This window comes from Marmota flaviventris, chromosome 7 (genome assembly GCF_047511675.1).
Source record: "Marmota flaviventris isolate mMarFla1 chromosome 7, mMarFla1.hap1, whole genome shotgun sequence".
NCBI lineage: Eukaryota > Metazoa > Chordata > Mammalia > Rodentia > Sciuridae > Marmota > Marmota flaviventris.
In genome coordinates, this window is record NC_092504.1 from 80,087,491 (window position 1) to 80,105,513 (window position 18,023).

Genomic DNA, 18,023 nt, shown 5'->3' on the forward strand with positions numbered 1-18,023 from the left:
CTCCTTCTTGATGTCTTCTGTAACCCATTGTTCATTCAGTAGCATATTATTTACTCTACAGATGTTGGAGTAGCTTTTATTTCTTATTTTATCAGTGATTTCTAATTTCATTCCATTGATCTGATAGAACGCAGGGTAGTATCTCTACTTTTTATATTTGCTAACAGTTGCTTTGTGGCATATTACATGGTCTATTTTAGAGAAGGACCCATGTGCTGCTGAGGATAAAATGTATTCTCTCATTGAAGGATGAAATATTCTATATATGTCAGTTAAGTCTAAGTTATTGATTGTATTATTGAGTTCTAGATTTTCTTTTGCAAGCTTTTGTTTGGATTGGATGATCTATCTATTGATTAAGAGGTATGGTAAAGTCATCCAAAATTATTTTGTTGTAGACTATTTGACTCTTGAACTTGAGAAGAGTTTGTTTGATGAACATAGATGCTCCACTGTTTGGGGCATATATATTTATAATTGTTAAGTCTTGTTGGTGTATAGTTCCCTTGAGTAGTATGTAGTGTCCTTCTTTATACTTTTTGACTGACTTTACCTTGAAGTCTGCTTTATTTGATATGAGAATGGAAACCTCTGCTTGCTTCCACAGTCCATGTGAGTAGTATGATTTTTCCCAAACCTTCACCTTTAGTCAGTGGATGTCTTTTTCTATGAGATGAGTCTCTTGGAGACAGCATATTGTTGGGTCCCTCCCCACTTTTTTTGATCCAATCTGCTAGTCTATGTCTTTTGATTGGTGAGTTTAGGCAATTGACATCCAGGGTTATTATTGAGACATGATTTGTATTCCTAGCCATTTTTGTTTATTTTTGGTATTTAACATGACTTGGTTTCTCCTCTGATTAGATTTTCCTTTAATGTAATTCCTCTCTCTGCTGATTTTCATCATTGTTTTTCATTTCTTCTTCATGGAATACTTTGCTGAGGATGTTCTGTAGTGCAGACTTCTAGTTGTAAATTCTTTTAACTTTTGTTTATCATGGGAGATTTTTATTTTGTCATCAAATCTAAAGCTTAATTTTGCTGGATATGATTCTTGGTTGGCATCCATTTTCTTTCAGAGCTTGGTATATGTTGTTCCATGATCTCCTGGCTTTGTTGGTCTGGGTTGAAAAATCTACTGAGATAGGAATTGGTCTCCCCCTATATGTGTTCTGATTTGTCTCTCTTGCAGCTTTTAAGATTGTATCCTTATTCTGTATGCTAGGCATTATCATTATAATGTGCCTTGGTGTAGATCTGTTGTAATTTTGTACATTTCGTGTCCTGAAAGCCTCTTGAATTTGGTTTCCAATACATTCTTCATGCTTGGGAAATTTTCTGATATTATCTCATTGAAAAGATTGTGCATTCCTTTTATTTGAAACTTTTTGCCTTCCTCTATCCCAATAACTCTTAGATTTGGTCTTTTGATGCTGTCACATAATTTTTGGATGTTCTGTTCAGGGTTTCTAATTATCTTCACTGTGTGATCAACTTTATTTTCCAGGTAGTATACTTTGACTTCATTATCTGATGGTCTTTCTTCTAAGTGATTGAATCTATTGAGTTTTTTAATTTGATTTGTTGTATCCTTCATTTCAAGGATTTCTGTTTTTTTGGTTTTTTGGGTTTTTTTTCAGAATCTCTATCTCCCTCTTAAAATAATCTTTTGCTACCTGTATTTGCTCTCTTATCTCATTGTTGGAATGATCAATTTTTGCCTGTATTTGCTCATTTGGGTCGTTCTTTAATTCACAAATCATTTTAATTATGAACCTTCTGAGCTTCTTCTCTGACATTTCATCAACTTCGCTATCTGTGGGTTCTGTTATTATAGTGTCCTGGATTGTTTGGGGGCACTTTCCTCCCACTTTTTGTTTTTCATGTTGTCTATGTGTCTTCCTTTCTTACAGTGTGGATCTGAGTTATTACAGTTTCTTCCCTATATTCTTGTAGTACCTGTGCAGTTTGTCTGTACCTCTCCTTAATGTTGGGCTTCCAGACACTGCTGGTGTCCCTCAATGAATGCTACTGAATCCTAGATCTGGGTCCTATACAAGTTGGTGTGAGTGGATCTTTGCCACTGGGCTTGACCTCCCTTGGTGGTCTGCTGGTCAGAAGGGTTCATCCTTCCTCAGAGGCTAGGCTCTGGTGGGTGTCTGCCCTGCAGTGTGTCTGGGACCTGCACAGGCTAGTCCCAGCTCTGTCATTTTGAAAATGAAGATGATAGTGAGAGGGTTGTGAAGAGCAGTAAATAATATTAATAAGATAAGTAAATACATTTATTAAATTAATAGATGTTACAGCCACACAATAAATGTTCAATATGGAATTCTGGTATATGCTAGAGTTTTTAAGAGATGAAAGGAAGTACACATACCAATGACAAAAACTAACAAAACATAGAAAACAAATTAAAGAGGTAGTAAAACAATGCCAATGAGATTAAATCTCAGAATAAGTTTATTTTCCAGAAATTTCTAATCAAAAATAAATCTAGGGGTTGAGGTTGTGGCTCAGCAGTAGAACCCTCACCTAGCACATGCAAGGCCTGGGATTCAATTCTCAGCCCTACATAAACATAAATAAATAAAATAAAGGTGTTGTGCCCAACTACACCTAAAAAATAAATGTAAAAAAATCTGATTAACAAAAAATAAGTTTACATGATTGTGTGGGGGAGGAAGAGAAGTTTGACATATTTTAATTGACAACAGAGTTTTAAAAGAGTTGAAACTATCTGCTTATCTTCTCTGCTTTATCAAGAGAAAAATATTTAAGATTTTTATGATGAGATAAACATAAAATTAGATAAAGAGGCAATTTGATAAAGTATTAACTATAATATACTAAATATTTCAAGCTTAGAAGGGCAAATTTTAACTAATATATAAAGCATGTAGATGTGATGTGCAAATCATTTTACTAATCAAAGAGAAATAACATATGATGCATAAGTTGAAAATATGTGAAACTTTCAAAACAGGAGAAAAATTAGAGCATTTTGGAATCTGTAAATCAATGAGCTTAATGTCAAACTGAAGAAATTTTAGAAGAGATTACTAGACAGGTGACTGAGAAGTAACAAAGAAGAAAGCAATAATTATAAGGAATTATTATGATTAATGCCTTTACTGTGTAAATTCCTTTTAAAATACAATTTCTAAATTGGTGTCAGAATAATGCCACACATATCTTCATTCTCAGTTTTAGAAAGATCCTTGACATACTTTTGTAATCCTTATGGATATTAGTTGAATTAACAGATTTGCAGTTTATAGGCCAACTATTTTAAAAAATTGTGACTACTGCACTTATGCTACCTTGGAATTAAAACTTTATTTATCTACCACATTTCTCTAGCTATGCTATTATTATATTCAAATTTACCAACAACTTAATAGAAATGCAGAAGTCATACTTATAAATTATAGGTATAACACAAACTGGGAAAATATAAAGCAAGTTAAATAACAAAATGAATCTTTAACAGGATGTTTATATACTGAAACACTGAATATATAAGAAATATGAAATGTTAAAGGGAAAGCAGTAATCTCAAAGATAGCATTTACTTAATGCAATAAATTGTACCAAAATAAATACAAGAAGGCCTAATAAATAGCTCATAAACAGAAACAGAGGTGTGATATAATGGCTTAACAAAATTAGTGTGATCTTTGGCTGTATTAATAGAAGTAAATTGCACATGCAGAACAAAAAATATTTCACTGATATGTATATATATATGTATATATATATACACATATATATTGATAGATAGATAGATATAGATAGATATATAGGTATATGTAAATCTATATCTAATCAGTGTACTATATTTTTCATATAACACAACATTTGTTAGGAAGGGGAAAGAGAAGTTAGAACTGATTCAATGATGGCATTTGGGATAATGAGGGTGTTTGAAAACCTATAGAATGCTTCAAGATACATAAGAAGAGAAACATAAGAAATTGATTAATTATGCTTTTTACTTTCTGTAGTTCTGATGCTTTGATATTGGGGTCTGGCTAATTCTGAAGAGACTGTGAGTTCCAGGGCCAGTGAATCCTAGAGATAGCAAACTATTACCTGAGAACACACTTTTCAAATGCAAATCAACCAAATCAGACCCTCTATACTCAACCATCTCCTTTATTAGGTTCTCAGGCACTGATCAAAATATTCCTTGCTTTAATCATCTCAAGGCCAATGACCAGACAATTAGAAATAGCCCTTATACTTCAGAACCTACTGAACATATTCAAAGTAGCTGATCCGAGGCATGCCTACCCTGCTTTGTCTAACCATTCCTAACCAAATCACAGTATTCTTGTGCATATTTCCCCACTGTCCGCTCTGCCTCCTAACCAATTCTGGTGCTTCTTCGTGTAACTCTACAAGTATGACATGCTTCTCCCTCTTGGGGAAATCTGAATAATAAACTCGTTTCAATGTCAGTTGTCTCCTGATCTGTTGAGCCACAGCACAGAAATAATACCAGAAATATTATATAATAATAACTTAAAATAATAATACATTTTAAGACCCTAATGAATAGAATCTTAAAAGCCCCAAGAAATATTTACTTTTATCAAGTAATCATTCTTTGAACACTTATTAGCTGTCAAACACCCTTCTGTGTACATAAATTTTAATTAGAAAACCATACTTCTTAAATCTATAAGACTTTATTCTATCTTCTGTGATTTCCTTCATGATCCAATCCTAAGTCTTAAGACTGATTGATTACATTAAAGTACTGTATTCAAAGGTACTTAAGATATTTACCAACCTGCCTGCCATTATGTTGACGAATCAGAATGCTGCCAGCTCCAGAATTAGAACTGGATGCTGGAGACTCATTCTGGACCAGCTTGGTCCCTTTAGTTGCTCAATAGTTTCAAGGTTTGGGACACCTTAGGGAAGGATGTGAGATGGTAATGAGGTTAGTGAGAGTAGTATTGTCACATTGTAATAACTGATATGCATGGCCATACCAGTTCTTATCTTTTCTTTTTCTTTTTTTTTGAACTGACAACTGAACCCACGAGCTCTCTACCACTCAGTCCTTTTTATTTTTTATTATTTTATTTTAAGACAAAGTTTAACTAAGTTGCTGAATTTCTCATTATGTTGCTAAGGTAGGTTTCCAACTTGTGGTCCTTCTACCTCAGTCTCCTGAGTATCCAGGATTATAGGCATGCACCGCCACTCCCAGCCATACCAGAACTCTTTTAAGTATCAGCCTTGATACTATATCCCTTAGTCCTCTCTTCTATCTCTTGCCCTGTTCAAATTCTTTCAGTCATTCATTTTATGAAGTAAATTATATGCTTTGGTCATTCTGCTCAGAATAATGAAGTGGTCTATAAATTTAGAGTGGACTCTGCAACCTGATTGGAATTCTCCACTTCTATTCAGATCACTAAAATTATGCTTTTTAAGCATTAATAAAATGAAAATACAATGTCCTTTTTAATAAAGTGCTTTATTGAAATAAAAATTATAGGAATTATTCCTTCTCCAGCTGGCAAGCAAGCTAATTGAAAATTTATCACATATTCCTCAAGCCAGAAAGCCTTCCATATATTTTATATTGTATTTTGATACTAAATAACCTTTATTTCCCATATTGGAAAAGTTAATGTGCTCACTAATCTAAAACTCTGTATAATTGACAACAAATATTCCAGTGGATATAAATTAGTAGGTTGTTCTGAACTTGAAAAAGAGGGAGGAAAAATGACACTATTTTTAAAAATGATAATATAATCAAAAGTATAATACTCAAAAAGACCTTATGTTTTCAGGAACATTGTTCTAATAATATTGTATATAACAATATTAATTAGATATTGGAAGAAATCTATGATAAAAATCTTTACTAATTATGGTATTATTAAATATTAACCTGAGAAACTGTGGTTGTTTTTGATACTAAATAACCTTTATTTCCCATATTGGAAAAGTTAATGTGCTCACTAATCTAAAACTCTGTATAATTGACAACAAATATTCCAGTGGATATAAATTAGTAGGTTGTTCTGAACTTGAAAAAGAGGGAGGAAAAATGACACTATTTTTAAAAATGATAATATAATCAAAAGTATAATACTCAAAAAGACCTTATGTTTTCAGGAACATTGTTCTAATAATATTGTATATAACAATATTAATTGGATACTGGAAGAAATCTATGATAAAAATCTTTACTAATTATGGTATTATTAAATATTAACCTGAGAAACTGTGGTTGTATCTCAGTGGTAGAATGCTTGCTTTGCATGTACAAGGCTCTGGGCTTACTCCTCAACACAAAATAAATTAAAAATATAAAAAATAAAACATAAACTACCATTATTTGCCAAAAGTCAGAACTAATTATTCAGTTGAGATTACATATTACTGATAATTTTTTGAAGTTTAAATACAAAGTTATTTTACTTTCCAAATGATGGTTTTATCTTATTTTTAAGCCTATACTAGATATTTCAAACTGTATTTCAGGTCAATCATTAATGTTATAATAATTTTTTTACCTTAGAATTGGTAACCTTTCAAAAATATATCTCCCCTTAAAATTTCAATTGAATTCCTCAATTAGCCCATATTTGGCAACTACAAGTTTTTTCTAAGCAACTTGTAGTGCTACATTTTCTTTGATGGCTGTAGTCATCAAATGCAAATTTGCTTAACAGATTTGTCTGACCTTCAATAATAAGCTATTAGACAGAGCTTTCAAAGCCAATTAAATGAACATCAAATTCCTTTATGAATCAGAAATGTCCACATTGTGCAAAAGGATAATAGATCAGATGTATTTGCTAATACTCAATGTAAGAGACAGGTGTTTGGCTGTAGATAGTGAAAGCAGGGGACCAGAGTTTTAGATTATAGTCTCAGATTCTTTTAGCTGGAAGGGTACTTTAAATGCCATCTAACATAATCACCATTTGAATATTGCACCTATGACCTCTATTCTTGTTTTGAATGCCCATATTCTCTTAAGGGAACACAGTGCTTCTTTGCATGTTCATTTAAATTCTCCTTTGGAAATCATTCATGCTCATATTGAAATCCAGAGCCTCCAAGAAAATGGAGAGAAACAAGATATAAACCAATTTAGAAAAGCAATATTAATAATTTATTATTAATAATTAACATTAATAATTTACTTGATGCAGCTAGTAAGTAGACATTTGAGACACAATTTAATTCAATTTTTCACTGATTTTTTTTCTATGCTGGTAACTTTAGTCATATGCAAAATTCCTCAGATTCAGTTGTTTGTCTCCTGAATCATTTTAGAATCTGTCTATGATAAGAATCTTTAGGGAACCCAAGGGAAAAGGTGAATTCCACCTAGACTTTTCTGTTTCCCTTCAACTATCAAGGTTACCATATATTCTCCTTGATTACTAGGCAGAAGAGAAATCTAGATTTATACCTGTGTATTGGAGATATGGTGACATAATTTATGTAATATTAAAAGACTTGGTTTTATGGTTTTAATTCTACCTTCAGGAAGCTTTATAATCACTGATTGAGTCACCATGCTACTCTGGCTCTCATTTTCCTCATCTACAAATGGAGAATAAATACAACTAAAATTCAGTGTTGTTGTGAGAATTAAAAGAAATAGTATAGAACATATAACAAACTAAAACCCTTCATCTTGTCTCATTCTCCTTAAATACACTAGCAATGTGATTTGGGAAACTTAATGCATTAAATGAAAAGTAAATGGGTTAACTAACTCATATATACAAATTGTGCAAAATTCACAATATGCAAATATCATTTCAGTACAAATAAACTTTTAAAATTAAGGATACTGTCCCTCCTGTCACTTCAAACTCTTTAGGAGCCCAAGCAAAAATTGAAGGTAGCATTATTATTATATTAAATAAAATGATATAAATAAAAACAAATAAATAAGAACAGTAGCTGTTATCTACTGGGTGTTATGTGCTAATCACTGTTCTCAAATACTTAACATATATATTTTTTCTCGTGCTGTTATGGCTGGGAACCAACTAATCCTAGATGCAGTATTCTTTCCTGTCTACTCTTGACACCCCCGCAACCATCCACTGGTTTTATATTTGATTAAACATTAAAAATACATTTGGTATTATTTCCAAAGATCCTTTACAACTGCCTCAAGAACCATGATTTGGATTGTCAACATGCAGTAAGACATCAATTTCGTCAGAAATCTTTGCTTGATACTGCAATTAGAAGGTTAAAAATTATTAGATTCTGATTTTGAATTATTCTTTCCATTTATGATGCTTTTTAGTTAGGAATTTTCAAAAATGCATATAAGCCTGACTATTTTCACTACATGTACTCAAGTATTTACAGCCATTTTAAATACGAACATAATATTGGCATTTATTGATTCATCCACTGATTTATTCATTCAAATAATAATCAAACACCTATCATTCTATATACTACTCTTCTTTCATAACAGTGAATGCCATCTTTTGTCAAATCTGTCTTGACACAAGATACTTTTAAGGCTTTGAAAAAACAACAAAACCCTCTCTTTACTTATTATTTTATCTTTTATTGTTGCTTTCTTCTACTGTATTTACATATTTCCTTTTCTCACAAATTCCTTTCTCCCTTTTACTACAGATTTATGAAGCAACTACCAAGTCATTTTCTGCTTCATCATCTCTTACTAATTAACACTGCTAACATTAGAAGCCTTAGATGTCTACCTCTTCCATTGAAATAGGAATTTTAGTACTCTCAGTTACAAATCATGACAGTATTTGCTGAATTTTACATGATGGTTACTATTTTTGTTTATACTTTTTGGGAAAAATATATCCATCTTACAGGAGTTTGCAAATACCATCAAAATACTTTCATATCAGTATGCATGAGCACTATTTGAGCTTTCTTAATAAAATGTCAATGCATAGCAAGTTTTCCCTTGAAACTTTTTCCCCCAAAGAGTACACTTAAGTTAAAAGGTAAGTATGAACTCTTTATGTTACATATAATAAACTTGATTTTCTACAGTGGTGTGGTGAGCCGTTCTAATTAGACCGTGGTCGCCATTACAAGATGGCGCTGGCTCCGCTGTGGTCTGTAACAAACAACTCCTTATTTGGGAGAGTTGGCGCATGGTTTTTCACCACCCTATGAGAAAGCTCCACGTGGCAGCTTTGCATTGGGGCTTGAGATGCTTTATTAAGGCTGGGAGGGGCATCCGAGGGTTAGAAGAAGAAATATCAAGGACCTGAATAAACTGCTGAAAGAAGATTCCTGAGTTGCGTCTTCCTTGCGGGCAAGGGGTCGCGACACAGTGGTGAGAAAAAAAAGAAGTAGGTTTTATAAATTCTAACCCTTTCTTGCATAAGTTTGAGTAAGATAACATGGAGATAAATTACTTGAGCTCTTGACTCTAGTAGTTTATACAATACCATTATATATAAGTGGGCTTTAGTACCCTCTCTGCTTGCAACTCTATTTCCTCTCGTTATGTACTTATTAAAAGTTTTTCTTTAAAGTCCCTTGTTGTCATGAGCCATCCATGGGCTATGTATGTATGAGCTATGCGCATTTGATCATAAGAGGGGACTGGCCTAACGTTACTGCCTGATTGGGCTATGTGACCTATGTGTCCTTCTCACTCTGCCTATGATACCACACAGCTCCTGAGATTAGTGTAGTTTTCCAAGATGTCAGTCAATCTGCTGACCACCACAATACATCACCAAGTAAGACTCCACCCTTCGAAACCCAATCCCTTGCCTTATTTGGGTGGATCTGTCTCGAATGTCTTTCCCCTAAATAAAAACAGGGGTTCAGGGTGTGCTCTCTCTCTTGCCTCTTGCCTCCCTTGCTCTCTTTGCTTTCCAGAATAGGAGCTGAGGTCTCAGAGCCATCCCTGACACCCAAAAAAGGTATTTCTGGGTGTGTGTGTGTGTGTGTGTGTGTGTGTGTTTTGTTGTTGTTGTTGCCAGCCCAGCCACACTCGGTCCCAAGTCATAAACCCTTCAGTCTAAAGCAGTATATCTTGCTTCAACCAAGCAAATGTTCCATCTATATAACATCTATGTTGGAACTGTCTTTCAATAGTTTTTCTTTCATTTCCACAGTATTCCTAGACAGAATCTTTATTACCTCATATCCACTTTACGGTAACCTACCTGGTCTTTTCCCTCAGCCTCATTTTACTCCAACTCATCCTGGTACTTAACTCTATTAATATTTCAGGAAGTTCCTAATTCCATTTCCACAAGAACTGGCCTTTCATCATTTCCAATGACACTTGTTTCTCTGAACCATGAATTTGTGTATTGAAGGTTTGACACTAAGTCATGAAATATCTCATTTTATTGCATAATTGTTTTATGTGCATACTTCTACCTCCCCAGCACAGCAGAAACCTCCTTCTAGACAGAAAACATGTCTTAGGAGCTCTGACTGAAATGACATATAACTGAGTCCTGAATTTTGTGAAGTCTCTCTTAAATTAGAGCCCTCAATGCATTAGCATAATGATATGCACCCCATACAAACTCAAAAGCCACATATTGAAAGCCTGCAATATGGAGCTTTTTAACAATCACATAGTAAATCTGCTTAACAAGCGTCAAAATATCAAGAGCCTCAAAAATGTTTTCAGTAAAAAATCTTGTCATTTCTCTAATAAGTAAACACTAGTTCAATGTAATCGTCAACATGAGTTACTTACCAAGGCAAATTTTTTGTTGAGAATCATCTGCTCCACCAAAGATGACTCATTATGGAAGAGATGGGGCTGCATATGACTCCACATATGAGGAAACCACCAGAACTCATCAACAGACCCCAAAAGACAGTCATCCCCTTCATCTTCCTCTTCAGTTCCTTTAGGGGGGAAGTGATTATTTAATTAATTCCAGTTACACTATTCTGCCACTATCTATCTATCTATCTATTTATCTAATTTATACTCTCATATATTACATTTACACTACCTTACATACATATAAGGATTTGAACATAAAATGTAACAAAGCAAAATCTGTTATGCAAAAACCAGGGATTGTTATAAAGCAGTTTTTAATATGGTTAAACAAGAGACATGGATGTATATAACCACTGCAAGATGGATGTATGTCCACTCCCAAGGACATTAAAACTCTTCTCTTTTAGCATCTTTGTACAATTTGTAGTTTGAAGAAAATGGGGGAAATAGAAAATGTAACCATTGGAATTTAAAGTATGGAAAGTTGTGATAGAGCCCTAGTAGTAAATCATTTTGACATGGGTTATATATACAGTCACAACAAAATAATTTCATAATTCATTTGGGTCCCTCAGGAAACCATGTCATTTAAGATTAAGTCAGTTATTCATTGCAATTTTCACACTGAAAATAGGCAAAAGTCTCTTGGGATTTCTCAGTAATCAATTCATTGCTGATCTCTATCTCCCCAGGAATACGATTGTGGGTAAAGTAAACTGAGGGTCCCTAGTTTATAAAAAGTCTCTTGCCAGGTGCTTTTGCATTCCATTCTTTGTTACATAGGACTATCTTTTCCTGAATCTATTTTGTCATTTCTCCTTCACTCATTTTTCTTTGTTTTCGTTTTCTTTTTTTTTATTGGTTGTTCAAAACATTACAAAGCTCTTGACATATCATATTTCATACATTTGATTCAAGTGGGTTATGAACTCCCATTTTACCCCATATACAGATTGCAGAATCACATTGGTTACACATCCACGTTTTTACATATTGCCATACTAGTGACTGTTGTATTCTGCTATCTTTCCTAATTAGACTTTGCTCAAATTTATTTATGAAGACAGAGTGACTCATCTCAGTGATCTTCAGAAAGACAGCTCAGACATTACCCTTTCCTGTACACCACGGTGAATCTATGAGTAAAATGTGTGTACACTGCAATCATGCAGGGGTTAGACAAACGACGTCTGTCTGCCCTCCAACTGATTTATCTTAACTCACATAGTAGGCATAGTAGTAGGTCTGTCCTTTTTTTCTTGATAGCTCTGTTTTATCTCATTTTCTTTAACCCCACTTTAGGGATGTTATAAATAAAAAGTAATTATATTGAGAACAATTGCCAAACATTATGATTAAAAGCAGCTGAAATGTAGTTCTAGTTCATGGTTGGATTGCCTCAGCATCCTGCTGTCCATTTTTTCTCCAGCTCTGCCCTCCTTGTCAAACTGGAGGTAGAAGAAAGAGAAGTCAAATTCGTCAATTTTTAAAGACCATTTCTGAAGTTCTTACAAAACTTGCTTATAAAGTTATTGCAAATTATGATTTATTATACTATTTATCTATTAAAAAAACTTTTTGCAGTATTTTATCAGCAGTATTTCCTTCTCTGATATTAAAAAGCTTCCTTGACTAAGATTTACCTTGTTCCAAGAACAATGTTATATGCTTTACTCCCAGTGTCTCTGGAGGCTAAAGCAGGAGGCTCACAAGTTTAAAGCCAGCCTCAGCAATAGTGGAATGCTCAATGAGACACTTTCTCTAAAAATATACAAAATAGGGTTGAGGATGTGGTTTAGTGGCCAAGTGCACCTGAGTTCAATCAATGGTCACAAAGAAAAAAGAAAGTTACATTTTTTACAACATCATTTGATTTAATTCTCATAACAGCCCTATGAGCTCAGAGTCATTGCTAAATCCCATTTACAGGTAAAGAAATTGGTCTCTAAAGAGATAAAGTAACTTGTCCCAACTCACTGAAAGTGCTGGGACAGAACCTGAATCTAGAACCTGAATTCTAATTCATATGAAGCAATTCCAAATTCAGAGCCCCAGCTATGATTCATTGGACAAAGGAGGAATAAAAAGTAAGATAAAAATTTCAATTCAATATCACAATCTTTTGATGTTTTAGTAACTTTTGATGCAAATAAATTTACATATGTATTTCTCTATGTGATTTGGTGAAATAGGTCAATCTAAAGATTCTATAGATAAAAAGAATCTTTTGCCATTTGGCTCCCGAATTAACTGTTGCCAAATAAATAACAAATATTCAGTTTTTCTAATACATAAGAATTGGGCTCTAGCTGATTTAGGATTAAGACAGGTTTTTGATACTTAATAATTTATGACTATGGCACCTTTAAATTTTTATGATCTTATCTAGAAAGTGAGTTACATACTATATAACTCCTAGGATGCATTGAATAGGTACATGAAAAGTGTTTAGCAATGTACATTGGATGTAGTTATTCCTCACTATAAGAGAAGTTTGATCTTTATTTCTATCTCTATTTCTTACCAAAATGCACAACCCTTCAAAACTTAAAAGAAATCACATAAGTAACGCTTTTTCCTGAAAAAAATTCTTATACTATGACAGTGCAGCTTTTCTCCTTACATTCAAGAAAAGTAAAATGATAGAATTTTTAATAGAAAAATTAATTATTAATTTAGAAAGGAAACAATGTAATTAAATTTTATAATATCTAACTGTTGAAAGACAGAGTATTAAATTTTATGTGCTTCCACTGAAAAATTCTTCTACTGGTCATAAGACAACCCTGGCCACAGTTTTGTGTAAGTTGTCATATTTTACACAGATAAAAAAGCCTTTGAACCTTGGTCTTAGCTTTCTCTTGTGTTTTACTTTCCCTGGCTTAGAGAGAGGGCGCTTTTATTGTGAGCTATGAGAAATGCCGAAGCAAAGAAAAAATAGAGGACAAATCTTCCACAAGTAAGAAAGGAGAGGGACAGGCAGAATAATTTTCATGCATTCAGTGTTTGGTGAGAAGAGAATCGAGTTTCTAGGAATATTTGCTTGTACTGCCTTGATGAGTTTAGGTTTTCCTAGGTTTCCTACTATGGTTCTTCCAAAAATCTTCCTCTCTGCCTCACTGATAACTACATATTCTATATGTCCTTGATCTCACTCTGGGGATTCCTTATCTGTATATTAACTTTTTATTTTTTTCAAAGGATGTCAAATAATCTACAATAAGCACACTGAAATTAGGATAGATTTAGAAAGAGATTTCATAATAATACTCTTTTATTGCTTTAAGTTTGTGGGGATCCACATTGGCAAATTTAGTGGTGCTAGAAAGATGAACTGAACTTTTGCACATTAAAAAAAAATGTTTTCACTTTATATACTATACCAACGTAGTAGAACTTTACTGTAAACGAGTAATTTAGAATATGTCACTGTGTTTGCATTTTTGAGGTTATAATAAATACTGAAATTTGTGTCAATAATAATAGAAAGTTAAACCATGATTATGGAATTCCCAGTAAATCTTTAGAATAATCACAGAAAAGTGTATATTTTATTATTATTTTTTATTTTTTGGTTTTGATTTGCTTGTGTGTGTGTGTGTGTGTATGTGTGTGGTACCAAGAAAATAAACCAGGACAATTCTATCACTGAGATACATCCCCAGCCCTTTTTACTTTATTTTTTACAGGGTTTCACTATGTTGCCAATGCTGTCATTGAACTTGCAATCTTCCAGACTCAATCTCCCAAATTACTGGGATTACAGGTATGCATGGCTTGAAAAGTTGTCTTTTATATATTTGTTTAAGTAATTAGAGTAATAAGGCTTTCAGAGCTTCCTATGTTAAGGTCATTCTTAGAGTTCAGAAAATTTTCAAATTAAGAAGCAAAGTCATGGGGCTGGGGCTGGGGCTCAGTGGTAGCGCACTTGCCAAGCATGTGTGAGGCACTGGGTTCGATTCTCAGCACCCCATATAAATACATAAATAAAATAAAGGCCTATCAACAACTAAAAAAATTTTTAAAAAGAAGCAAAGTCACACATAGTTTTATGAAAATACATAGTGGATGAAATACACTTTGTGTGATATAAAATATATCAGAGTCAATTCTCACAACACTGCAACTTTCGTGAAAATTCACTTATTACAGAAATGTAATAAGTGTTACTTCTATTTAAAAATGAAGTTACTATTGAATTTCCTTTATGGAAATGAAAACAGGTATTGTTGATATTAAATGTATATAGGAAGAATTATCACCATAATAATCTTGTTAAACCCTTGAAGGTACACATTAGCTATACACAAAAGAATTCATATTATCAAAGTAAAAAATTAAAAGCATTTAAAATTATGGAAAATTACTGGAAAATGTGCTAAAATATAAAGTCATTTTAAAATTACTTATCATTTAATTCATAATTTAATTGAATGGATTATATACGTATAATGTAAAATGCAGAATGAACAGTGAAAAGTAACTAATTTTCATCCTTGTCATTCATTTCCCAAATTTTCTTCTTCACAGATACCATTCAAACCAGCTTATTGTGAATTTTGCAGAGACATCATATATCGGTACCAACAGCTGTGCAACTATGAGCAAACTAGCCATTCTATATCTCAGTTTCCAGATGAATCACTGATTTATAAATTCTAAGATTGTAGAAAAATTTAATTTTACTGTGATACGTAGTTATTTTTTAAAGAAGAAACAAAAAGGTAGCAAAAAGGAAAGAAAAAGTAAAATGAAAAATGTTAAAATTAAATATTTTTCTACATCAAAATCACCATTAGGAAAGTGAATAGACTACTCAGACAGTGAGAGAAAAGTATTCGTAACACATGTAATTGAAAAAGAGCTCTGTGTTTTGTAAGGGTTCTGTGTTTGGGATCGGGGTCTCTGATAGCTTCATGACATGATTGGTGTTACTCTACCATTTCAGATTCTTTCCTTCTTTCTTTAGTGGCATGCTTGGTGGCTAGGAAAATTTCTGTGCAAAGACACAGGATGCCTAGCTGCTGTAGCAATGCCCTGCATGAGGAGGCTCTATGCTAGAGTCTTTTCAGACTCAACATTTATCTAAGGCACTCAGCTCTTGTGAATAAAGAAAATTTCTTATTAGAAAACCACAATGTTGCACCAAGCTCTGCTGTGCCTGAACTTGTCCACAAAACAGTAACTTTAAACAATGGGCTTTCTTGAGAGCTACACAAAGCTCCTAACATGCACATCACAACTATAGTATGTAACTGAGGAATAAGCTGCATAATGCTGCTAACTCTGTAACCTGCCTAATGACACAATGAGCAATAATGTACTACTGATGCCACTGATCTAATGTAACCTATTGATTATGAATAAAGCTGTCAGCTTGGACAAGGGGCTTTTTCTAACATTCTGCTACATTGCCTCTGCATCTTGTCTCTCTACCTCTGTGTCTCTTTTATTTTTCTTACAATGTTTGCACAGAGAATTTCTATAAATCAATAATAAAATCCAGAAAATAGAAAAAAATGCTTCTCAATAAAGGTATTAATAGACAATAAACATAAGAAAAAAGCTTGTATGCTAGACATCAGAAAAATATATATAAAAACATAATATGACATTTCTATATGCCTACTAGAAAGGCTAAAATTAACAAGAAAAAATCAAACATTAACAAGATTTTAGAGCAAGATTTTAGAACACTGATACTATTGAAAATATAAATTGATAAAACAAATTTGAAATATTTGTCATTTTTCAAATTTGATTGTCATTTTCTGTTAAATCTGATCATATGTTTGCTATACAACTAGAAATTCCACTCCCTGCTGATATCCAATAGAAAAAAAATATACTTAAGTTTCTGAAGGACAGGTATAAAGATTTTCATAACAGGTCTATTAAAAACAGCCAAGTCTAGAAATAATGCAGTCATCTATATTGGAATGAAATGGATAAAGAAATGTTTGTATATGCAAATAATGGAATACTACAAAGCAATGAAAAATGAAGAAATAAACCTATACATAATAATATCTATGAAACAAAAACAGTTGAACTAAAAACTGGTAACAAATGAGTTATTTTACATGTATCTCAAAATGAGGCAAATCTCAGATGGTATCAGAAGTGAGTATAATAATTCTGTTTGAGGAAAACTAATGACTGTAAGGGAGTATGAGGTGGCAGTGCTCTAGTTTTGTTACCTTATTTGATCTCCCTATGAATTACACAGATGTGTATAGTTTGTCAAAATTAACTGAAGAGCCCATCTAGTATTTATTCATTTTAGATACATAAATTATAATAATAAGAAAGAAGTTCATTAGATAATATTATAACCTTTCAAGTGATAAACAATTTTAATGGTTAAAATAGTATGTTAGATGGGGTCAAATTATATGGAAAATAGAGGAAGTACATATGGAATGTAGAGGTTTACTATTTTAAATAGAGTGGTCAAAAAAAAAAGCCTTATGAGAATAGTTAATCTCTTTTTCTTACCTGTGTGGTAAAATTTTCCTGAAAATCCCAAGTTGAATGTAAAATTTCTGATTTGTTCCCGCAAAAGATTCTGAGTCTCAAGCAGGGCCTGTAATATAGAATTTTTTAAAATGTATGAGGTCAAGAATGACATTCAGACATTTTTAAAAGACATCTTCCTTTTGCAGGTATAGAATAAAACCACTTTTTTATACTTGGCCCAATTAAATGATGGAAAGTAGTTATCACTTTAAAATTAGAGAGATACTTTTAAGATTACATAAACATAAATATTTTTATCCTTTAGCTTATAATAAATCAACAAAAAATTTCAGCTAAGAAGGGGAATTTAAGTGAAAAGTTTAATCTGTGTGCAGAAAAGGAACTTGTATGTAATAGGTAAAATATGTATCTTTTATCACCCAGGGACATAGATAACGATTGTCAAAAAAATGTCACTCAATTTAAAGAAAGCTATGTAACACTGCATGAGGAAAGAAGCAAATTGTTATTTCTCAGATACATTTTTGGCCTTCAAAATGCAAGACTTTTCTATCTTAAATCTGAGAGTCCCAAAAGATGATGACTGCTATTCAAAAAAGGGTATCATGATAAAGTAAATCTCTGATTTGTCCTTTTTTTAATAAAACAAACAACAAAATGCACTATTTCTAACAAGTAAGCAATTTTTGAAGTAAAGTTTTGCTCTATCTATACAATTGTGTTATATATTTATGTATTTTGTTCTATGTTTATGCTACATAAATAAATATATATGTTATAT

The 18,023-nt window shown here is 32.6% G+C and overlaps 1 protein-coding gene across 1 annotated transcript in view; it reads right to left on the bottom strand.

The window, feature by feature from the left end:
• LOC114092843 (bifunctional heparan sulfate N-deacetylase/N-sulfotransferase 3) overlaps positions 1-18,023 on the bottom strand; it is a 162,974-nt gene that overhangs the window by 93,916 nt on the left and 51,035 nt on the right. The window contains exons 2-3 of the mRNA XM_027935414.2: positions 17,261-17,348; positions 10,727-10,881 (exon numbers count right to left, since the gene is read on the bottom strand). Of these exons, the coding sequence (XP_027791215.1) occupies positions 10,727-10,881; positions 17,261-17,348 (243 nt within the window). The remainder of the gene's footprint in view (positions 1-10,726; positions 10,882-17,260; positions 17,349-18,023) is intronic.